The 26,160-nt window shown below is 42.6% G+C and overlaps 1 protein-coding gene across 8 annotated transcripts in view; it reads right to left on the bottom strand.

Annotated features, from left to right (window-relative positions):
- The window catches only part of LOC147012715 (uncharacterized), a 286,616-nt gene that overhangs the window by 223,933 nt on the left and 36,523 nt on the right, over positions 1-26,160 (bottom strand). For all 8 annotated transcript variants that reach the window (XM_085853811.1, XM_085853813.1, XM_085853814.1 and 5 more), the window contains exons 5-6: positions 9,820-9,916; positions 885-1,008 (exon numbers count right to left, since the gene is read on the bottom strand). In XM_085853811.1, the coding sequence (XP_085709937.1) occupies positions 885-1,008; positions 9,820-9,916 (221 nt within the window). The remainder of the gene's footprint in view (positions 1-884; positions 1,009-9,819; positions 9,917-26,160) is intronic.

Here is a 26,160-nt window from a genome sequence, read left to right as displayed (position 1 = left end):
GTCACACTCCCGAAGTTCCAACAGCCATTGCAAGTTCCATATCCACGTCTTTCTAACCTCCACTCTATGACAGCATCATCATCATTATCATCCCAAGCTAAGTCTTGTGTTTTCTATTTACGGTGGAGTACAATATGACCAGTACATAATACGGTTTGTTTACCCTTACCCATCCCACTGTTTTGGAATAGATTAAAAAAAGAAAACTTGCATTTTAGTTTAGTTTACACTGTATTTACATGTTTATTTCAATGTTAACATTATATATATATATATATATATATATATATATATATATATATATATATATATATATATATATATATATATATATATATGTTTCTTTCAAAAGTAGTGTGTTTATTTCTAGCTGCCGTCTATCTTCCTCGATATTTTCTCGAAATTCAGGCATTGAACCCACCTCTTCCCATTGGCCCTTGCTGTCTTGCTGTCTGCATTTGCAGTTTTAACTATCACAGCATTTTCCAGGTATCTTAACCCCACGGTATCGGAGGGTTTACTGTATCGTTTTTGGCCCTATCACACAATGGTGAACAAACACTAAATATTATCGGATCCGGATCGTCACTCGAGTCCAATAAATTGGTCCTTGTCACACACCAAACCTGTCCACCAAGTTTCGTCCGAATCCGTCGACAACCTTTTGAAATATCCTGATCACAGACAGACAAACAGATTCAAGCAGGGGTGAAAAGATAACCTCCATCCACCTTTGGTGGTGGAGGTAATTCCACCCATACTTGTCCACCATGATTTTTATGGTATTTCTGTCCCATAAAAAAACCGCTCCCTAAGTGACCATTTTGGTGTCGCAATTCTACATCTTCAATCTTGAGAATTTTAACAAGAAGTACATAACATACCTGAGGAATCCCGGATCTGTCCAGGACCTGCCAGAGGTACCAGATGTTCTGACGAGTGTGCTCAGACATCCTGAACACTGTCACAAGCGTGAACTCATCTGGCATCCCACGAGGAAATACCTTCCTGAAGAACAAATCGTGTGAAGAGAAACAATTATATGATTAAATTTGAGAGCAGGGGCACATCATCACGAAAATTTTGACTTTTCAGCACTGCAGAAATGAACACTCGGAGTTGTGGGAAAACCTTTTCTGGAAGAAAAATAATCCGATATAATTCTGATGACCCCCAAAACTTTACTTTTGCTTCTTTAGCTCAATGACAGCTCTTCATATATGTCTTGACAATAGACAAAGAAAGCTACAGTACCATGCAAGAATAAAGCCTGGTGTTGGCTTCGTGGTTAGGATAGCTGACTTGGAATCTCAGCATCCTGAGTTCAAGCCCTGTTTAGGGTCCTGAGTTCAAGCCCTGTTGGCCAATGAATTAGCACCAGGTGGGGTTAACTCAGGCAATCATCCTTCTGAAGTCAGTGAAATGAGTACCAGTGTACTGGTGGAGGGGCATAGCTTCAATGGTGCAGCTGTGCTTCCAAGACATGACAGCTACCTGGCAGCCAAGCTGCCATATGCAAGAATAGAAGAGATGGAAGAATAAAATGTACACCCCTTATAAAATTGTGATTGAGCTTCATTTTAACAATCCGTGATATGAACACAATCAAATAGATGACCATCATGGAGTATAGCAGTTCTATATATCGAGAGATGAACTCATTTTACTCAATTTTACTCAGGCTCAGTTTGCAAATCACCATCTACAATGCCAAAAGAAGAGATGTAGTTACTCTTTTAGGGAAAATGTTTTTCGAGTTTTTTTTTATTCTGAAAAATGGACCGCAGTGAACACTCAGTCGTGTTAAAAGCCCCTTATATTACATTCGAGTAATACTCATATATTGACTGTTTTTAAAGTGAGTGGTTTTAAATAAACATATATATATATATTTAAAGTGAGCTTTATATATTAGATCACTGACTGACTGGTATTAATGTTTGGTACCTTCTGGGGGACATAGAAAGCTGAAATTGTATGCCCATGGACATTGAAGCCGATACAAAGGAAAAAAATCATAGAATCATCAGACAACATGCATAAATGAAAAAAATGCAGGTGAGTGACCCGAGACAATGGGGAAGCACGCTAATTTTGTGTGCCAACAGACATCAAAGCTAATACACCAGGAAAAAAAATTGCACAACTGTCGAAAAGCAACTGGAAATGAAAATATAAATAAATGGAAATAAATAAATAAATAAATGAAAAATCAAATTCAGGTGAGTGACCCAGGACAATGGGGAAACACGCTTCGTATGCGAACACAACGTGTAAGCACACCCCACTATTATATATATATATATATATATATATATATATATATATATATATATATATATATATATATATATATATACATACATAAATATGCATATATTAGTATCTGCTGATATGTCCTTTGGTATTGTGATGGCTGTGGGTCCGAAGAGGACGTCGTGCATCTCTCGGGAGAGTAAAAGCACATAGAAGTAAGGCGAGAGTCAGTTATATCTTAGTATTCTTTTAGCATTTAAGTTAGATCATATACATGGGGATAAATGTGTTGGGAGTGTGAGTTAGCTTAAGTTCATGTCCTATCACCCTCTCTACCTTTTTTCTTCTCAACATCTTGCAAGCAATGCACGACCACACACTTTTCTGATTGATAAGTGCCCTCACACTTCTGTGAAGGTGCGAACTCGGTAAAACAAGAAAAAAAAAAGCCAAACGCCTCCTCTACCTCCGGTGTGGGACGTTTCTGTGGTCCGGCTCTGCTAATCAGGTGCAACCACAACAGGAGTGACAAAGCCTATGACAGTTGACTAATGTTTGGAATTCCCTTTACCAGCTCAAGTGTGGGGGAGGGGAAAGAGCGAATAAAATGAGAGATGTGTGGCAGATCAGTTCAGTTCTCTTGGTGAGTTCTTCTTTGTCTGGAATATCGTTCGTCTTTGCCTGAGCAATTCATCTGCATCCTCTGCTTGGGTCCTTCAACATATATGGAGCCCTTTTTCCCTTCCAGTAGCTTCGTCTTTAGTTCGCTTCACCCTTCACTACATTCCTCGACACGTTATACTTCTCCACACACGCACTTTCACATGGATCACAACGATGCTTCTTTTTCTTCCTCCTCTTCTTCTTCTTCACTTTTCTCTCATTCTTTTGTGCTTTATAACTTTTTATTTTCCTTTACTCTGTTCTTTCTGTGGCTTTTAAATACACTTAAACACCTATGGACCCGGCGCACCTTCTTCCTACCACATTCATTGCCACGCTGCATCGGAGACGCCGCATGTTTCACACAAAGAAATGAGATTTCCAAAATCCATGCAAGAGAGAGGAAGGAGGAGGCAGAGAAAAAGTCCGACATGGCATCGAAAAAGTTCCATATCAAATGTCACGGTCAATGCCATCCAAAACATGTGAAACACCTATTAGACCACAATTCGAAACGTATTGTTACGGTCGAGGAAATTCGCAAACCACCATTCAGGTCCCGTAGGTGAGATATCTCTGTAAGTACATGCGTAGTTAGCCCCAAACCCGTTGTTTAGAGGGAATAAATGTGATTCATTCGGGCTGCGACCCTTTAAGATAGCCGTTTTTCTGTTCTATCTTTATTTTGAACCAACCACGTCTCAACCGCCATCACACAACACCGACCGACCGCAACGCCGCTTCACAACAACAACAACGCCAACAGCCACGACCTTTACCTTCACAACTCGCTCCCACAAACATCGCATCACCGCCATTCCAAACGTCGCCATGGCCATGGACCACCACTTTAAACCCTCCACCACCTTCGCCTCTCCTTCTGCGGCCATTCCCGCACCGCTTGAGGGCACCGAGCGTCAGGCTGTCCTGGCCTCGTGCGGGACGTGCGCCGAGCCGCGGGTGCAAATAGCGGCCTTTCCGAGGAGAAGTCGGATCACGAATGATACACGCCCACTTCTGATCTGTCCAATCAGCAAGCACGGGGCAGTTTGGCCCCGCCTCCAGGCGCGTCGGAGTAGAATCGATATATGCAAATTCGAGGATCAGGGGAGATTCACGCCCCTTTTTCTCCGTCCAATGGGCGAGCGTGGCTCCACCCCCGAGCTCGTTCTGATCCAGAAATTTGCATATGGGTTCTCCTACACGACGATAAAGTGCCGAGCGCGGGGCGAATTTAGTCCGTTTGGGTCGGAAGAGTTCGAATTCAGGAGTTTTTCGGTCAAGGCGAGTTGGAGAAGAGTTGAGAGTTTTGGGTCGGAAGCAGTTGGAGGCAGTCGGAGTTGGAGAGGAGTTGGAGTTTGAGTTGGAGAAGGGTTGGAGGCAGTCGGTTGAGGAGAATTGCGGAGGGGACCGGATACCTCGGGTCCGAGGCAAGGAAGACGGCGGTCGGCGACGAGGTCGCAGCGGAGTCGCTCGTCGCGGGACCCAAGCAAGCTAGCTATCCTCTTTCCCCAGAGCATCAATTGCACCCTTCCCCCCCCCCCCCCCCGCGCTGAGATAGTGCGAAAAGGGGGCCCCGTTCCCACCCCACTCCAAGCAGTGCCAACGAAACCCGCGAAGGAGCGCGGAGTCGGGGCACCGCCGCCACATTTGCGGCTCATCACAAGCCACGGGTAGGCTCCCCCCGGTCTCGCGGCCCACAGGCCCCGTCTGCCCCCTTGTCTTTGAGGGTGGCCCTTTTCTTTTGCTTTTGAGTATATGTGTTGTCGGCGCCGTCTGTAAAGTAAAACTGTGTAAGTGTTGTCGTGTGCTCGCGTAGTCGGTAGTAGATCTGCCTTGTTGTGTTTCTTTTGTAACATCTGCTTTTGGTGCATAATTGTTGTAATTGTATATGTGTGCTTTCCGTGTGCCACGGAATAAATGTGCCTTATGTTGAACTGTTTTTCCCGTTTCACTTCGTCTTTTCTTGAATTGAATCTCCATCTTGCTTCACGTAAAGGGTTGGTAGTGGGCTTAATACGCCCGATAATTAATCGGAACCGTCGAGGCCGACGTTAACACCGCTCGGTTATCCCGATAGTACGGAACGGGTCGCTTAAATGGCCCGTGTCCGGAGTCGACCTGCGGCGAGGTGCGATCGCCCAGTCTACCCTCCGTGTGGGTACTTAGGTAGGTCGAGTTTGGCGAACAACCCTATCCCACGCGGGTGGCCGATTGGCACGATCGTGGTGAGGCCGAACGGCCCACCCGTGACTAGTTCCCGGCGTTAGTCCGAGAGGGTCACGACAGAATTGTCCGTCCGGTGGGCGATGTGCCGCGATTCGAGTTACGTGGCCGCTCGCACGCCGGCGGGCGCGAATTCACAACAGTATCAACCAACTGTGGTACACACAACATTTAATCATGTAAAACACTTAATAGGTCAATTTTTCGAAACAACCAAATTGCTCTTTCCATAGCAACTATTGTTTATTTGGATTTTGCAAGTAACATGCAATGCCCCAATGATAGTAGTTCTTCTGAGCGGACCAACATCGTCTATCTAAAAGATAACCATGTACCATGTGTCATGGTCTATACCGTCGCTTTATGTTCATTCCCATTTCTCCCAAAAAATTGCTCATTTGAAGTGAGATACCATCAGAGACAGGTGCCCTGCTAGTTTCTTTCAGATCCTAAGATTTGTTCTGCTGTATTACATATTGTGTTTCTAAACTCCCAGGATTCTTCCAGATCTTCCTTCTTCAATCCTACGATTCAGTTGCAATTTGACTCTGGCTTTGACAATGATACAAACCGTTATTATGGACCCTAGTTATGAAAACGCTACATGTATCTAACAAACAGTTTCAAATGGAGCAAGCACCTCGCTGCCATTAGAGCATTTGAGCATAAAGACAAATCTTCCCATTTTCTGTCTTTATGTCCCTTATTGCGATAATACTTGAGTGATATCTTTTGATATTCATCCCTCGGAAGCACGCTATACTTGGCCTATTATTATACCTGTCTGGAATATCACCCTCATTTTCCAACTTCCTATTGCTATGGATATTTGGGAACCAGTCAGAGAAGTCTTCAGTCCGATAACTTCCAAATAGCTTTCACTACCAGGTGTCATATTGACACTATCTTCAGACTGACCTCTGCTTTCTGACCTCAAATCAGAGTATTTTCTTCTGTTTGTTGCAGTTTTTGAAGCAAAAGTACTTTTTTTTTTACAGGAAGGGATTGCTGACCCATTGCCAAACCTCCAACTTGGAGGGCCAGTGGCATAAAGAGGTTTTAAAGCCAGATGCCCTTTCTGTGATTTTACCACAGTTATAGAGAGTGGGCCAAGCCTTTGATCAGCCAAAATCATGCTTGGAAGGCGAAAAGTAGCTCGATGCCGTTGATGAAATAAAGCATTTCATTTGTCCGCTTTCTGATGGCATTTCACAGGTTCAAACACTCCATGATGCCAGAGGGCATGCTTCCAGATACTCATATAAGGAGTCCATTTGACTTAAGATGAAGTTTGTTTACAATAAGGGGCGTTCATTTTATTCTGGCAGGGCTCTGTATTCCAAGTCTCAAATCCAAAGATTATGACACTCATTGACATTCAATGAAAACCATGAATAAAAGCACCGTTTGCATGAGTGCAGTTTCTTCCACAAGGATATCTTGGGCACAGTACTCTAAACTTGGGGCGAACTTGTAATGTAGTCAAATGCAGGAAACCTGAGCTGCAATCTCTAGGTTTCAAGTCTTAGACCGAGTTATGAAGTGTCAAGTCTGAGCCTCTAAGATATTTAATCTTAAAGAGGTAAGGCAAATGTAACACGATATTCATAGTTTGTTGTCCATCAGAGAGTTCTTTTCAAGTTTTGTTGAAAAGTCTTCCAAATTTGAGACTTCTCAATATTTTGTTGCATTTTGCACAAATCTATAAGAAACGTTTCTTTTTCTCAGGGGTGAGCAGGTTATTAAGGATGCAAATTCAGCGCACCATCTGATTGGACATGTGACCTTGAATGTCTCTCTCTGCCTACAGAAAGGGAGAAGGCAAATTTCAAACTCCATTCAAAACAGGCATGATAGGGAGTGAATGTTAAGCAGGTCATCACGACTTTCTCTTTGTAATAAAACTACCATGGATTTCAGTTAAGGATCAGCAGAGTTGTTGTTCTGTACATAAGAGTAATACTAGTACTAAAATAAGCAATTCGGTGTCTGTCTGCCTGTGGGCGATGCATTCGGTCATTACTTACCCAATCTGAACCAAACAAGCCAGGGGGACTAAAGCCCATAAGACAAAGGTTGTAGCTACTTTGTGTGCCCCCTCCCTCTCCCTGGGGGTTCCAAAGGTGGAGCCAAAGCAAATTCTCTATGTAAATGTGAACTGTGTAGTGCCACTCCTGGTGGTAGTGGGAGAGGTTATTATGAGTAGATGGGGAAGGTAAGATGTATGAATCACAAAACTCATCGTCAGCACCGATGATACCTGGACTGATCGTAATGTTATCCACTCCATCATGTCGATCAAGTTAATTGCCAATAAGAGGAAAATAAATTGTGGTGTAAAATAAATATTGATTACCTTAAAGATCAAACCAAACACTAACTTCTTCAACAACAGCTTCATGAGAACTTGACAGATTTTCCAAAAGGCATGGAGGAGCATACTGGAATTCCCTCAAAAAAGCCATTCAAACTGCTTGTGAGGAGACTATTGGATATACAACCAGGAAACATCAAGACTGCCTTGATGAAAATGAGAAAAGAAATCCATTACCTTATCGGATGGAAAAAAAAGGCATAGAATGCAGCTAAAGCAGTTCAGAGAACGACGACAGGTGTAAAGGGGCTGTCACACCTTGATGTTTAGTGTATGGCAACGTATCAAAATGTATGTAAAACGCTGGCGTACGCTGAACTACTGATGTGTTTTTTTAAAGTTTTTGGCGTATTCACAACGAGTTGGACGTATGCATAACGTATTAGTAATGTACACAGAACATTTCGATAAATTATAGATAACTTACACCAACGAATGCTTAGCGTGTTGTCAGCGTTCACAACGTATGCCCAACGATAGTCTAACGTATGCATAGCGCGCGGCAGCGTATCGCCGACGATCACGTGGCACAGCCTATTGAAAGGCTGCCGCTCGACGATTCAAATCATAACCGCACTAGACATCGAAGTGTCAACATCACCGTCATGCCCTGTCACACCTTGACGGTTTAGCCAGCGTACGCCAATACATGAAAAATTTGCCGAAACTTATTTCTAACCGATGAGTAACGTGCTTTGAACCTATGTGTAACGTATCTCCAACGCACATTGAAGTATGTAGACGTATTTGATTGACGTCTTCCGGATGACCACATAACTTGCTGAACGTGTTTCTAACTTACAAAAACTAAAAAAAAAACAAAAAAAAAAACATGAAGTCTGGAACACTGACGGGTTCCTCCTGTGAAGCCCATTTTTCCTAAACGCTGCCAATACGCCATTATACGGTCGCTGTGAGTTAGAAACACGTTCAGTAAGTTCTGTGGTCGTCCGGAAGACGTCAAATACATCTGCATACATCAATATGCGTTGGAGATACGTTACACATAGGTTCAAAGCACGTTACTCATAGGTTCGAAATAAGTTTCGGGTACGCTAAACATTACCTTGACGTGTTTCGACTTATGATTAACTTACAAGTAATGTGTGTCGACATGTGTCTACGATCGCGTAACGTGCCTACAACTTATGGCCAACATATGCGGAACGTGTGAGTCATACGCTGGCATACGTCTCAAAATTTTGAGCATGTTAAAATTTGTCGACGAGCTCGGCATACTACGACGTATGCCAGCGTGCTTCAGCATGCTCTTCACGTATACAAAACTTAGCCATAACGTATTTGACATGTGCCAGCATTTTAGACAAATTTTTCATACGTCGGCATACGCTGGCTAAATCGTCAAGGTGTGACAGCCCCTTAAAGAACAAGTTATGGTCAGACAAGGTGAAGGAGATAGAGCATTTTGCCAATGTGCAAGACTCACGTGACTTCTTCAAAGCGACTAAAACTGAACGTGGGCCCAGCATTCAAGGCGCAAGTCTCATGAGATCCAAAGATAAGAAGTTGCAACGTGGGACCAAATCCACAGATGAAGTACAAGGACCCGAATACCATCAATCCTCGATAGAGAGAGCACTTTTAAGAAATCCTCAATCGTGATACCATCGTTGATGAAGATGCCTTTAATCCCATCTCCCAAGAATCAGTCCAGGCAGGTCTTGGAGAGCTTCTTACCCTCAATGAAGGCCAAGAAGGCAATCCAACGATTGAATGTATATAAGTGTAGGTGTGAGAGTCTGGAGGCAGGTATGGCATAGTAGGATGGAGGGGTAGGATGGAAGTTGGGAGGAAAAGAGGTGGGGTGGGAGTCCGGAACAAGTCTGGAGAGACAGGGTGGGAGGAGGGAGGGGAAGGGGTGAAGTGGGAGTCCGGAGGGTGGCAGGGTGGGGTGGGGGGATGTGACCATGGAGGGGAATTGGTGGGGTGGGAAGAGGCAGGGGAGGGGTGAGATGAGAGGTGAGATGAGGGGGGGAAGGGGTGGGAGGAGGGAGGGGAAGAAGTGGGAGGAGGGATGGGAAGGAGTGGGAGGAGAGACCTGGCATTGCCCAGCAACGCTGGGTACCTTTGCCAGTGTATAATAAATAGATGGCTCAACAAAACACAATTATAGGTGGACAAAGTGGCAGTAATGCATATACAGCAGAATGAAGGACTATGAGGGATCAAATTGTGATGTGCAGATGATGAAAGATCATAACAAAAACAAGTTCGTTAAATTAATATTATTATCTAAGTCGTTCCGTAAAAACAAAAACACAAGCTGTTCATGACCTCACCTTGTTTGCTCAGCCAGTGGTAGACCCATCACAGGGAAACCACCCTCGGGACCTTTGAACGCCTCTTCATCCCAAAAGTGCTGCATCAAATCAAAGCCTGCCTCACACAGTGCCCACAAAAGAAATGTATGTCAAACATACATCCTACAGTCAGCTTCTATAATGGCAGCTCTTCCACCAGAAGCTGAGATTTGGAAACTTTTATCTTCTCTGGTGATTCATTGTATCTTCTGCAGCTCATGCCTGCTGGCAAGTACATCTAATTAAAGCTTGCCATGAAGTGAAATGACCAGTGAAAAGGCTATCTCAAATGTATTGGCCCATCAAATGGAAAAGTGCATGTCGTGGCCTAATAGTCCAAACTTCGATCACCGTGCATGGCAGCGGCTCGGAGGATTGCCTGGGCACTATTCGGCGAAGCTATATTACACTGTCGAGATCAAAGGCTCTCCACAATAACAGCTATTTCAATGTTTCGAGAAACATTCAATGCACCATGTTTCACACCAAGAAATTAAGTTAAGATGTGTTAAAGTTTTCAGCTGAATGTTTGGGTGATTGGTGATTGGTGATCAGTCTTGCTCCAATTATCAAATTGGATTCATTAAAACGCGATGGGATCCTCTGAATTTAGTATCGAACGATCCAATTTTAGATCCAGTTTTCACTCGTTTCCAACATACTTGTTTATATAAGTGTGCACATCATAAATCTTTTCACTAGACCTCCCTCGACCCCACTCCCCTTCCATTCCCTGCCACCGCTAATCTGCCTCTCATCAAACACTTCCTTCAATCACATGGTGCACATTGTCCTGTGATCACTGATGAAGCACAAATGGAGGAGGGTATAACGTGACATGAACAAAAGCAAGCAGATAAAATAGCTCCCTCAATATATGATCCTAATGATGTGCTTGAACATGTGGCGCTCCCACGTCCACAAACAGGCAGTTTGTAACGGACCATCTGGGTTCATGGGATTCGAACAGAGCAATTGACGACGCACTTTGGCAAAGATGCTTTTAAAATTACTCCAGTCTGTGACTCGTGGCTTGCAATTTTCAGATAAGTACAGTATTCTAATCAAAGAACAAAGTGAAGTCGAACACGGCTTTGATTACTTTCAGCCTGATAGAATTGCCTCGAGGTGTTAGAACAAAAAGAAAAAGCAAGGCTATTTCATAAAGTCACATGACCTGAAGAAATGGCACTCTTATCTGTGGACTAGGCACTGGGGGTATGTGATGATAATTATAACCGTATTCACCAGACAGTGATTGCATGCAGACAGTGATGCTTGCGCACCCCGGTGGGATCGGTCAAACCTTACGTGGAGTGAAACTTTTATTCCACACTGACTTCAGACTGATTAGGCCAAAACCTGGATTAATCATCTGTTCTAAGAAATTTTTCTTAACTCGCAGAGTACCCGTCTTACGGGGTGATCTTACTCCAATAAAGCAACACGTTCATCTGACGCATACCTTAAATTGGGCGGTGCATAGGTAACTGAAAGCTCTGTATAGGCAAAAAATTTATAATCATAAATAACCAGGGTTGCGTGCATGAAGCAAAAACATAACTACTGTTTATAATTCAAAACAACTCACTACATTGGAAAACGTGGAGAAAAGGAAGACTGAACTGTAAATGGTGGAGACTTGTAATATACTCCCCCACCTGGAGGTGGCGCTACACGATACACATTTACATAGAGAATTTGTGTCCCCCCACGCCATCCCCCCCCCCAAGACCACCGGAAAAGATAAAAACACCCCGATACATTAATTGGGGTCATGCTGACCCTCTGTCGCAAGTCTGGATTTCATTGACCCAGAACTCTAGGAGTAGCGCAACAAACAAACAAACACAAACACTGGTCCGTGAATTATACCAAGGATCATCCTCTTCAATGAAACTTTCTGGATATTAAATAGGGTTTGGAATGAAACTTCCCAAAGGAATAATTTATGAATGAATTTTCAGGACAAGTCACCATCGACCCAAAAGTCACAACACCACAGTAGAACTGCAATGAATGATCAAGAGATACTTATGACCTTCAGAAAACTGAACTTAAAGCTCTGTGGCCTACAATTTTAGCCCAGCCTCCGGTGGTGATCATGTGAGTGGTGTGCATTGGAAAAAACTGCTTTTCCTCGAAATAAATAAATAAATAAATACATAAATAAATAAATAACCGATTAGTCGGATGAGTAAACTGATCGACAGATTTTTCTGCAGCAGAGCATGGCAATCCCAAACAAATATATCATTCAATGGTGCGTTCAATCGCCCAGATTTATCAGAACATTGGGCCACATTATTAACAGCTCAGCAGTTTTTAACAATAAAGTTTCCAAGCGAAGCTTCTGTGTGTAATGAAATCGAGTCGGAGGCAAAGCATCGAGCATCAGGTTCGCCTCGACACCCTTGAAGATCTGCTTTGATCTTGTGCCCAAATCAAAAAGGTCGAAACAATTTTTGGCTCCTCAAACTGGAGCTACATTTTGGGTGTTTTGCATGCAGGGCGATGATCCATCAATGTGTCCCGTCCTTCGGAAGGACTTCAAGCGGGCGAAGAAGAGAAGAAGACCTATCTGCCAGCACTAGTAGTTGGTGAACAATAAATATCCCAAGATGTCATTAATCACGAAGGGTCGGTGAGTTATCGTCAGTGTGCTGAGCAAATTACAAATCCCTACCCAAATCACCTTAAGTGGAATGTCAGGCCTGGTGAGCTGGTTCATGAAAGATGTGGGTGAAAAACTTTCCCTGGTCAATTGCACAAGGAGGTGGGAATAATTGGGACAAAAGAAGAAGTAGTAATAGTACAAGTAAGGTAAATTTATATTGATTATTTTGGAGATACCAGTGCAGGCCCGTAGGTGCGTGCCCGTAAGTGCGTGCCCGTAGGTGCATGCCAGTATGTGTAGCTTCGTTCCTTTGCTCTCGTAAACGACGACTGGTTTGGGGCATTGTTTCAATTAGATCAGACCAACCGTATCATAAATGGCCATAACTTGGGAAACACCTGGGAAACATACTCAGGTCCCCAGCGTCAATTGTGACATCATATCAAACGAAGAAGAAGAATGTTGACTTCCCTCTCTCCCCCTTCTCTCTACCCCCCCTCACTCACCCCTAGTCTCGCCCCTCCTCTCTCCCCCACTCTCACCCCCATCTCTCGCCACCTCCTCTCTCCCCTCTCTCTCTCACCCCCTCTCTCCTCCCCTCTCTCGCCCCCTCTTGCCACCCCTCTCTCCCTCCCCTCTCTCTCTCTGTAAATGTATTCACAAATGTCTACCAATTAAAACACCAAACAATTAATGTCTACTAACCCTAACACCAATTAAAAAAACAGCTTTCAAACCCTTGGGAAAAAACAATAAATAAATAAATAAATACATTAATTGTGACGTCATAGCACCGTGTCCTGTCATTGGTTGACAGATGTTATTGGTTATTATTGGTTGACAGACAATATATAGGTCGTTATTGGTTGACAGACATTGGTCAATGTATCACGTTATTCCTTTTTATTACTGCCAATTATTGTGCTATTATTATTAATATGCTATTATCATTATTCTGAGATAGCTTTGGAAAAGAATGGCATGATAAGGTGATAAGGTGGAACGACACTTCAGCTGCGATATATACACCTTTCCAACTGAAAAAAACCAATAAAATGGCCGTAACTTGGGAACCGCTCGTCCGATTAATATCAAACCTTGAAAAGGCACATCCGCGGGTCCCCGGCAATATTCCTGGTAAGTTTCAATCAGATCGGACGGGCGGTTGTCGAGAAACGGCGGTCGCAGACAGACAGACAGACAGACAGACAGACAGAGACAGAGATTGCTGGAATTATAGATAGATGGTATTGATGTTATTACCTCTGCCACCAAAGGTGGAAGGAGATTCTGTTTTCACCCCTGTTTGACTGTTTGTCTGTATGTTTGACAGCACAATATCGCTGGAAGTTATGGATGGATTCAGACAAAATTTGGTGGACAGATGGGGTGTGACAAGGACGAATTGATTCGATTTTGGTGGAGATCCAGATCCGACCTATCGGTGGGATACAAAACCATAAACTGTTCAGCCTGGCAGGGGTATGTGCTCTACGGAGTACCGTTCTAGTTTATATCAGTTATATGGGACTTATGTCGATGATATAAGAAGGCTTATACCTTTCGATAATTTGAGGAATGATGAAGAGATACTTATGACCTTCAGGAAACTAACCTCAATGATGTGACAAATTCAAGTTTTGCCAAATTCGTATTACATACTAGGATGACACCTTGAGGATTGAGGTACAATCAACCGACTCTGTGCAGCGTGCACATTGGACCTGCATTTTGTAGACGATTTAGCCGAAGATGAATGATCATGCTTATTGAGAATTATTAAGGAGATGAAACACAATTACTTTACTGGCAAAGATTTATGGGATTTTAATAAAAACTGAAACTATTCAATCAAAAAGTAGAAAAAAGAAAAATGGATCACAAATAATTAGTAACGTTCCATTCCGAAAGGATGCATTTCCCAAACAGGTACCAAATTCATCAGTGAACTTCGGCTCAGGTGTACGTGGGCTGGGGTGGGGGGGGGGGGGACGTGAGCGATTTGGTTTGTAGAGAAGCTCCTGAGTCGGGTGGAAAATAAGCTCCTTCCATAAAGATGATCAATGGCGACTTTTGGGTCAATGGCAACAAACTTTAACAGAGTTAATTCTACCTCCACCTGAAGAAAATATTTTGGGGAATTGAATGGTCAAGTGACATTGGATTGTTTCACAGACGCATGAGAACGTACGTCTACCATCAATAACATAGTCGACAAGTAATAAATTTCCCTTTTGTTTTTCTATTCAAGGTCGAGGCTCACAGAGGAGCTGGAACACAGAACGGATCAGGATGTAGCAGAACAAAAGGAACAGCAGAAAGTGATGAGGGAAAACATACCAACAGTGGCATTGAGGGACAAAATAAAGGCAGACCTGGACAAATAAGGGATGTGAGGTGAATGAGGGATAGGGGAGGATGGACAAGATGGAGACATAAACAAACTCTATTGAAGGAAAACCTGGAAATTTGGAATGAAGTGGGCTTGGAGGGAGTTAACGGGGATAGAAAAAGACCATGGTTTTGAATGGTGGATGATCTGAGATGGTGGTGAACATCTGTGTTGAAGATATGGAAGGAAGAACGAAATTGAACAGACTGAGGAAGTTGGTTCCATAGGTGGGAGAAAAGAGAAACGAATGAGTGGAGGTGAGCAGTGACACTGGATTTTCTGAGCTTCCCCAGAAGGAGGTTTGTGGTGGACCACATGTGACTTGCAGAAACATGTTGAGGGAGAAAAGCATGGAAAGAGAAGAGGGTGCAACATCAGAAAGGAGAAGGTACGAGACAGAGAGACAACCGACCTGTCTGGTCTGTGAAAGTGAGAGGCCCATCGACTCAGCTTCATTGCGGGAGATTCCAAGAATCATGTAGGCCTTGATTTCCACGGTGTCAACTCGCCTTCCCTTTGTAACCGAGTTGTTTTCCTTTTTAACATGATATCAATTATAGCCCCATACTTTTCACAGAGCTTCAAGGCGTATCGCAACAAGTCGAGAAACGTTTCATGGATGGAATCAATTCTTGAAGGGTTGCCACCGCAACTGAAGGTGATTTGGGAAAGAATTAGGAATCCTTCTCATGGTGGAAGCAATAGCTTGCCTGCTCGTCATGAAAGACACCGTGTGATCTTGAACATCCATACACAACACGTGCTATTAGACTGATTCTTCAACCTCACATCCTTCCGATGGACGACCAACAGATTGATGCATCGTCTTGCAGGCGAAGCACCACGGTGGCAATTTATAGCTGGGTCAGGATTCAAACCAAGGTTTGACAGTCTTGGTGGGAGGGGAGGGGTGTTCGGAAGGCGAGTTTCCTCCCCCCCCCTACCCCCCTTTCGGTTTTCAGGAATGCTTGGCACATCCTGTTCAGCTGAAAACTTTACTCAGTGAAACAACTGCCATACAATTCCACCTCACGCAATAAAATTCATGTGCATTCAGCCAATGGAAACCAGATTGCTTCCTCCAGATTCCCATTTGGACTGTGCTTTGAATGGAGGACAATAGAACCTCAATATTGTGGATTTTCTTCAATTCCCAACACATAATCTACAAGTGAGAATAGAACAGGAAGAATAAAACAGTGTGGAATGTGAGCCAGATTCCATACAGTAACAGCTGTGTTGGAGCTCGGCAGTGGTGATTCTGAGGATGTTATTAAGATTCCAAGTTCATCATATACAAGATTGAAAGACTCACTAATGCTTCGCCACAAAGAATTTAGGTATACATTAAACTTTTGAGTGATGCTTTCTGAATATTAGAGCTAATTAAGACCTTGAACTAATAAAGTAGAGTTTGGATTAAAATCAGAGCTCGTTATCGACAGACATAAATCACAAGCTCGTTTGTACAAGGTTCCTTGTATGGATTTACCTTTGCGCTAATTTCAAAGCTGATTATCTGGGCTCTGCTGATGCGTTACTTACACATCAAGGTGTTGGAGAGGATATAGCTCAGAGCTGAAGTACTCACCTTGGAGATGTCTAGTCTGGGCTCGATTCCCAACCAGACTATAAACTGTAGCCTTGGTAGTTAGCAGGGAAGGCATCAACAAGTGCATCGTCCCTATAAGGTGGACATTAAGCTGCGTACCCAGCTGCCAGCATGAGTCTGAACGCTAAAGATCTCACGGTGCCTTTCGACGAAGAGTGGGCGAGCTATTGCTGCGACCAAATGGACAAATCCCAAATCCTTGCTGGCATGACCTACAGGAGGCACTGCATCAGCTCCTGGAAGTGAGGCAACCAGTATCCCCAAGCCACACGCGAATGGATTGACAGACTTAGGGAAGGTAAGAAATTAATATAAAGTGTAACAGATGCAAAAGATAATGTCAGAACTAATAAAAACTGCCATCCTGCTGATATATTATATTATAATGGGAAAGCGTCTCGAGTTAATGACAGTGGCTGCAATATGACCCGGTACTCCAACCACCAAACCAAACATCCAACCTTTCAGGATCCCAACCTCTGGTTACAGAATACCAATTAATCTACTGAACCTTCCAAAGTTGATGCACAGCTCTTTTATTTTTTTTTTCAATTATTATTGAAGAACACTCGTTAAGCCAAAAATGCCAATTACCATTGATGAATCCCATAAGGACAAGTGGGTATAGATCATGCTACTTTGGCTTTCTTTCCGGTTGGAATCACCAATAGAATTTCATGAGATGATAACAAAACACTCATTTATTCATCGCAAAGGATGCAAGTGGCAGACTCGTTTCCCAATTCACTATTCAGGCAGCTGCGGCGTCATGATAGTGAGATTTACGTGTCACTAATCATGTGGGTGGAATGTATTTGTATAAAGCTGGTCGTTAAAACTGTAAAAACTGCATTGGCATTCCAGGTTGATGGTTCGAATCTGTCTGGACACAGCAATAGTAACTACTTGTATTTTAAGCTTTTAGAAACTGAGCTCATCATAAGAGAGTTATCACGTTGCTATTGGATTGTCAGCAAAAACAATAACCCACCTGGCTCTCTAATGACCTTCAGAAATAAAGTTCATAGAACATGATACCCCCACGAAGTGTGACTTCAAGTTTAATAAAATAATGATTTTAATGATTATTTTAAAAAGAAAATTCAGAAGTTTAGTGCTCTTGAAGTCGTCCAGAAGCAGTCCTGAACACCACTCTTATACACCACCCCACCGAATCCTTATATGTACTAGCAGAGTACCCACTGTACTTGTTTCAAGCAAGAAACACATTATTCTGGTGTATACCTTTTAATCTGAGTGGTGTATAGGCAACTGACAGTTAACCCAGGTTACGTACATGAAGCAAAAACATATCCACTGCTTGCAATTCAAAAACACCTCACTACACTGGAAAACGAGGGGGCAGGAATACCCCCCCCCCCACAAGACCACCGGTAAAGATGAAAACAGCACTCTACATTAATTGGGGGTATGCTGATCCTCTATAGTAAGTCTGGATGTAATTGGCTCCGAACTGGAGGAGGAGTAGTGTGACAAACAAAGAAACACACAGATACACAAACACCTGTCCATGAATTACAATGAGGATTGAAGGACAGCACTGAAAACCTGGAGTTTTTTGGAAGTATTATGACAGGATATTTGTGTACTATAATGTTCAAGTATATATATATTTTTTTGGTGTGTGTGTGTGTGTGTGTGTGTGTGTGTGTGTGTGTGTGTGTGTGTGTGTGTGTGTGTGTGTTTTGACCTGCATGTCCGTGATAACTTGGTACTGCACTTTAATGTGGTCTGTGTGTTCGCATAGGTTAGAACATTTTATTATTTTATTTTATTTTTTACTTGGAAGTTTTGAAAAACAGATAGAATTTAAACAAAATAAATGAGTAAAACCCCACATCACCCCAGTGTGACCACTCCTTGGCTTTTTTCACAAGATCTTGGCTATTCATTGTTCACCTTGGCGTCCTGGTTTTCGAGAGGTTTTCTTGGCATATAGGTTTTCTATTATCATCGCTTTTCCGAAACCTTGTGATTTCTTGGCTTTTTTCATTGGCTCACCTTGGCATTTATGAAAATGAGGAGTGGTCATACTGCACCACCCCCCCCCTTTTTCCACCCCCAAAAAAACACTCAAAAATGGTGTTAATGTGGGATTTTGTTCTTCCCACGTCGAAGCCAGAATGCTAATGGCATTTCCCTCCTGGACGGCCAAGCTCAGTCAATGCTTGAACCAGACCAATTGCCTTATATCATCAGTGGATGCAACAAGATTTCTACCGATATCACGAATAATGTTGGACGTAGATCGGCAAATTAAATACTCTCCGGTTGTTTTGATGGCGATTGCTTCAAATAAATAAGTTTGGTTGAGGCCGGCGTATTTATTGCATTTCAGAACTTCCGCATCGGTAGGGGCTGCTCCAGTCATTGAGGCTGTATTGTAAACGTGTGATTTGCCTAAGTGTCAACACTGTAAGTGCAATCCCAGGTTAGGCTTTTCCCATTATTGTATGGAACAATGGTCAAAACATCTGGGCGGGTGTTTTCACCAAGGTCTCTACCAAGTGTGTAATTAAATTTAAATAAGGACAAGCCGGAGGCGACGATGGTTCGCGGCCATTATTAAACAATGCCACGATAGGTACAATTGAGTTAGTGGAAGCTTTTCAGGAAGCCCTACCATAAAGACCTATCTCTTCCGTCAAAATTGACCAAATCAAACCGGATTTTTTTTATATGTTGTACTTACGGACATTCCGCACAGCTTCTAGGAAATGAAATTGCAAGAAAAAAAAAAGAGAAAAAAATAAATAAAAAGAAATAAAAAGTTCAAGTGGGCGTGGCTCCGCCCACAAGGGGAGTGGGACACCCCTCATACAAAAAGACAACTAGACCATGATATCTAGCTTGTGTCCAAGTTTCCTCAAGATAGCATCAAACGTCACGGAGCTATGCTCGGGAGAGAGTCACAAACAGACAGACAGACACAACGAAAATAGTGGTCACTGCTGGCGCCCGCGAACCAATTGTAAAGGTCGTATAAATAAATTTATTCTACAATTTACTGCCATTTTCCTCAGTTACGATTACATCACCTTTTCTCACACATTAAATGAGTTATTTTTGCCTGTTGTATGTGTCCATTGTGATGTCCTTAAAAACAGTAAGTTTGCTGTTTGGAATGATCTTCAATTCTGTTTCACTGCTGAGCTCCTGACAGCAAATTATTATCTCACTCCTCTCTGTACGTGTGCGATTGGGCCGAAATCTGAGCCAAGGTACAGTAAAATGAAAGACCTGTCTTCCAATTCATGTGCTCATTCATGTAAAAAAAGAAAACCCATGACATCCAATTTAAATAAGTTGTTCCTCGATCATAAACTGATAAGACAGAAACACGGATGGACAGACATGAACCAATTGCTTAACCCCTCTTTTCGCTTCACATGCATGGGGTAAAAACAGAATTGCTAAAATACACCCAACCACCTCCCAACCTGAGTGAAGACAAAATAAGCTAGAACCGTACAGCAGCACTCGCTGGAGTGCAAACTGCTGTTAAGCTGAACAGTTCATGTTTTGTAACCCACCGATAGGCTGAATCTGCATCCATACCTGAACCAAAATCGAATCTGCTTGTTCTTGTCATCTACCCACCTCATCCACCATGTTTTGCCATAACTTGTCCACAACCTTTTGAAATTTCGTGCTAAATATCGTTTTTGGCCCGATCTCTCAATGGTGATGAATCACTGAACAACTTCTTGTATCCAGATCAGGATCTTCAACAACATTGAAGGAATTCCTCCTTGCCACACAATCAACCTGTCCGCCAAATTTCGTCCGAATCCGTCCATAACCTTTGGAGATATACTGCTCACAGACAGACAGACAGGGGTAAAAACTTAACCTCTGTCTACCTACAGTGGTGGAGCTAAATGTGTTTTTGTGTGTAGTCTATTTTGTGTGCTGCAGTGTTTTTGTTTCTCTGGTGGGGAGACAATGCATAGACGACGATGTAGGTTTAGGTTCATATAGCAGACAAACCGACCTTTTCGGTTCATTGTATAGAACCACGTTCCAATCTTACGTATTTATACACATACGTATTTTATAAATAAACATATTTAACTGACGTAAACTTATTGATCGAACTTACTTCATCAATGCACTTGAATTCGTAATTAATAACCGCACTCACATTTCCATTGTTTCGAATGACTAGACTGTACTCGCATTTCAATAGTACGTAATTAGTAGACGTACTCACATTCCAATACCACTAAATCAATAGACATAATCACATTTCAGTAGTATCTAATCAAAAGACGTAGACCTACTAATTGCAATAGTACGTAATTCATAGACATACTCACGTTCTGTGCAGACAAACACACATACAAACAGACTGAAATACAATACCTCTCCTCTGTCTCAGGTTTTTTTTTTTTTTTAAACCTCCAAGTTCCAGTTGTATAATATGTACATACATATATATATATATATATATATATATATATATATATATATATATATATATATATATATATATATATATATATACATACATACATATACATACACACACTCACTATGTTCAGCAACATGGACCAACTTTTGTAACAATCCATCTCAACTCTGTGTTTCTCATGTGAGCTGCATCAACTGACGCCATGCCAGCTGGCTGTATGTCAGCTGTACAACAACTACCCACAGTATTGCAGTTAAGGCCATCTGGAACTCAGTGCGACTGATGCAATCTGTAAACGTCCCAACTTGGATTTTTTAACCTGTTCATTCTCCCTCCTATACTTGGTAATGGCTAACCTCCCATCCAATATCTTCGTTCCTCTTTTGTCCCGATTGGCTCCTCTGGTCATGTTCTTGTCAAAGCCAATCTCTCTGGCCATTATTATCTAAGGGAGCAACCGCAACGCCACATGGTATAGCTGTTCGCACAGGCCAACTGGCAAGGACTGAAATTGGCCATCTTTTCAAAGGAATGGGCTGCCATCTCCACAGCATCCAAAATGGATTCTGCCTGGGAATCGGGGTTTTTTTTGGATACAGCGTCAATGCTCGTGGAAAATTGAGAACACTGAACAGATCATGAGACAGCAGAACAAAATGAATAGTAGAGGGAGGGGGGAACACCAACAGCAGGGTTGAAGGACAAAATAGAGGGAGACTTGGACAAATGTTGGATGTGTGGAGGAATGAAATTTAGGGGAGGATGCATTGGGTGTACAAGATGGATATACAAGCAAATCTCAGAACGGAAAAATTGGAAATTTGGAAGGACGTGGGCTCCGTGGTGGAGGGGTGTTGATGGGGGTAGAAAAGATCATGGCTTTGGATTGGAGATGATCTTACGTCAGAGGTTTCTCAAAAGCCTACTCTCACTCACGTACTTCTTTATATCATCCTATATTTGGCGATCATGTACATCCTCTTGGCCTTGGTATGTTGAAGCCTGTGGTGAGCCTGTTGCATTCAAACAGTTTGTTTTCTCCACCTGGAAGGCCAACCCAACTGAGGGCAACTGTAGGTCACTCCCCAATGCTTGCACCAAGTGTGTGTCTATCTTGAGGCAAGCCAGAAAACAGAATTTTGAAAATCTTAATGCTGAACTCTCCAACAAGTCTCCTTTCTCAAAGTCCTGGTGGCACCTTGTCAACACTAATTTTGTTGTATGCTCTTCTTCCATCCAGTCTTCACCCCCACCCCACCTGAAATAGTGTGAAACTGACTCCTCTACGACTGCTCGAGTCAAGGAAAATGTCTCAATCTTGCCTCTGAATCTTGTGTACACAATCCATTCTGCTCTATCGCCAATTTTCCTCTTATCCACTGCCTCCGTGAGTTTCCTTCACGTTCATATCTGAGAAGGTAGAGAAGGTTCCATCCAGGCTCGACTCTTCATCGGCGATAGGCCGAGATGGCGTTCATGCCAATATTCTCAAATCCTGCTCTGCTGCTCTTCCTCATCCATTGTCTGCTATTTTCATCCTGTCTTTCTCCTTTGGACACCTCTCATCTGCCTGGAAGACCACAAACAATCGCTCCCATTCAAAAAAAGTCTGCAAAAACAGATCCTCTCAACCACAGACCAAGAAGCTTGCAATTACAAGCAAGCCATTGGGGTGCATGGAATACATAATTGCTGCATGAAATACATCACGTTTCAAACAGCCTGATCTTCTACCACCTGTTTGGTTTCTTCCCCAGGAACGTGCCATTTTTCTCTCATCAAACTGACACCAAGAGGACAAAACCATCTCCCTGGACATATTTTGGGCATTCAACATAATTTGGCAGATTGCTATGATTTCCAAGATTGTCACCTGTGGAATACAAGGCCACATTCATTCCTGTTTCTTAGAGTTCCTCCACTTCGGCAATCAACATTAGGTGATTCACGGAAACCTCTCCGCTTATCTCGCAGCGAAGGCTTGAGTGTTCGATGGCAGTGTTTTTGGGCCCAGTCTAGTTCCTATCTATATAACTCACCTCTCCGATGCTCTTGAAAGCCTCCCCCCCTCTGGAAAACACCAAATTGCGTCATACAGTACCTCCATCGCACTGAAAGGAAAATGACAGTTGCCACATTCTCTTCTGATCTGGAATTGATCAGATGCTTGTTTAACAAAAAAAAAACTTTTTTCAATCATGGATGGAAAATCTCACTGCCTTACCCCTCTCATTCTGGAAAAATCGTCAAACTAATATACCTATCTTCAGTACCTTCAGAAAGTATTCACACCCCTCGACTTTTGTCCCATTTTGTTGTGGTGCAGCCTGAATTTAAAATGGATTAAATTAAAAAAAAAAATTGTCACCAATCTAGACAAAATACCACATAATGACAAAGTGAAAACATGTTTTTTGAAATTTTTACAAATTAATTAAAAATGAAAAGCTGAAATGTCTTGCGCCAATAAGTGTTCAACCCCCTAAGCCAATACTTTGTACAAGTGCCTTCGGCAGTGAATACAGCTTCAAGTCGTCTTAAGTATGTCTGTACCAGCTTTACACATCTGGATTTGGTGATTTATTCCCATTCTTCCTTGCTGATTTGCTCAATCTCTGTCAAGTTCGATGGGGAGTGTCAGCGAATGGCAATCTTCAAATTTTTCCACAGATTCTCAATGGGATTCAAGTCTGGCCTTCGGCTGGGCCACTCAAGGACTTTCACATTCTTGTTCTGAAGCCATTCCAGTGTTGCTTTGGCTGTATGCTTGGGGTCATTGTCCTGTTGGAACCCTAAATATTCACCGCAGTCGAGGGTCTTTTGCACTCTGAAGCAGGTTCTCCTCAAGGATTTGCCTGTATTTAGCTCCATTCATTGTTCCCTCTATCCTTACAAGTCTCCCAGTCCCTGCTGGTGAAAAGCATCCCCATAGCATGAGGCTGCCACCACCATGCCTCACAGTAGTGATGGTGTTAGATGGGTGATGAGCTGTGCCCGGTTTTGGCCAAAAATCATAAAAACAGTAAGTTTTATCGTAAGCCAGACATCGTGATTGACTTGCATTCAGGCCAGAGAGTTCAGTTTTCATCCCATAAAACCACAGAATATTTTGCCTCATGGTCTCCGTCTTTCACATGCGTTTTTGCAAACTCCAGGCATGCCGTCATGTGCCTTTTTCTCAGGAATGGCATCCGTCTGACCACTCTCCCATAAAGCCTAAATTTGTGAAGTGCAGCAGAGATTGTTGTCCTTCCAGCAGGTTCTCCTAACTTGGCCAAGGAACTCTGTAGTTCTGTCAGAGTCATTCATTGGGTTCTTGGTAACCTCCCAGACCAATGTCCTTCTTGCTCAGTTGTTCAGTTTGGTGAAACAGCCAGCTCCAGCAAGAGTCTGGGTCGTTCCATATTTTTCCATTTCCAAATGCAGGAGCTCACTCTGCTCTTGGGAACTTTCAACTCACGAGAAATTGTTTCATACCCTTCCCCAGATCTATACCTCCTCACAATTCTATCTCATAGTTCTACGGACAGTTCCTTGGACTTCATGGCGGAGTTTTTTCTCTGCCATGCACTGTAAACTGTGGGACCTCATATAGAAAGGTGTTTCTTTCAAAATCATGCCCAATCAATTGAATTGGCCACAGGTGGACTCCGATCAAGTTGTAGAGACAAATCAAGGATGATTAAAGGGAATTGGATGCACCTGAGCTCAATTTGGAGTGTCATAGCAAAGGGGCTGAATACTTATTGACGCAAGACATTTCAGCTTTTTATTTTCAATTAATTTGTAAACATTTCTAAAAGCATGTTTTCACTTTGTCATTATGTCAATTGTGAAGATTGGTGACAATTTTTTTTAATTTGATCCATTTTAAATTCAGGCTATGACACAACAAAATGTGACAAAAGCCGAGAGGTGTGAATACTTTCTGAAGGCACTGAATCTCCATGGCCAGTCACTGGAAGAGGTTCAATCCCTTGAACTTCCCGGCCTACCCATCAGTCATGATTCCTTGAAAAATCAGAATTACAGAGCCCACCGAACTAAGCACAGCCTCCAGCTCTCATTAACCAATTCATGCTGTTCTCCTCTATGGGCTGGCACCCCAGCATGAAGTGCCTAAAGCTGTAAACATTATAAGTAGCTCACCCAATGAGAACAAAGCGTGAACCCTGTTGCTGTCAGGCCCATTTGGTGTCGAGAGGCAGAAGGTGGGGAATCTGGAAGGAGTCAAAAAAGGAGAAAAATAGTCTGACGACGTGCTCTCAACAAATCCTTTCTCAGCCATGAAAAGTTCTGCAAAACCAAGAAAATGTAAAATGTCCCGTTTTCCTTCAGCTGCTTCTCATAGCTTCAGCCTCAACCTGGTAGCTCTATGCTGTACCCTCTCTGTGGCAGCTATATCCATCTTCAGATGTGGTGACCAAACTCAACAATATGATAGGTTAGGTCTCACTAAATTCCTATTCAGTGTAAACTCTTTATATTTTGATTTATAAGTTTACCCAACAAATACAATGAAAAACCTTGTCTGCTTTACCTATAGATACCTGGCACTGTCCTGTCTGCTTACATCCCATATCTATTGCCACCCCAGATCCTTCTCTTGGGTGACATGCTCCAAAATTGCCCTTTGAATCATGTAATCTTTATTTTCATTATTTCCCCCCATCCCCAACACTTTACACTTCTTTATGTTAAACTGTATCTGTCAACCTTGTTCCTAATCAATTAAAGTATTTAGACTTTCCTGAATCCTGATATCTATCGACATCAAGTCGAAGGTTTGTGTCATCTGCAAATTTGGAAAGCTTGCTCTTAACCAGACAGTCAAATCATCGTGAGGTCGAAGCCGTTTATTCCAGGTACGTGAAACACCCTGCAACTCATGCTCACATCATCATTTTGGTTTCCATCCGATCATCATGTACCTTTGTTACTCCTTGGGTAGGTGCTCCTATGTTGAAGGTATTGTGTTAATGAGCTCAAGTGGTTGTGGAGAAAACAAATTTAAAGTGAACAAGTAGAAAATAAATGAAATGTCATCGCCCCTGTTGTTTTAGTAATTTTCTGTAAGAAGTTAAAGGGACACCCATATTTATGTACAACTAAAATGGCCATCAGTCTACCAATCGGCCATCTTTGAATAGATCGCAAAATAAAGTGAGATGCACATGTATGCCATCATGTACTTTGCTTGTGCCAAAGTTTGAACAACATTGGTAAATGCATGTCCGAGAAATGGCTGAGGATGTGTTCAATGT

This window comes from Eptatretus burgeri, chromosome 14, assembly GCF_056783735.1.
Source record: "Eptatretus burgeri isolate ZD-2024b chromosome 14, Ebu_testis_v1, whole genome shotgun sequence".
Taxonomy (NCBI): Eukaryota; Metazoa; Chordata; class Myxini; order Myxiniformes; family Myxinidae; genus Eptatretus; species Eptatretus burgeri.
Note: the sequence above shows the minus strand (reverse complement) of the source record. Positions and strands in the feature narration are given on the sequence as shown.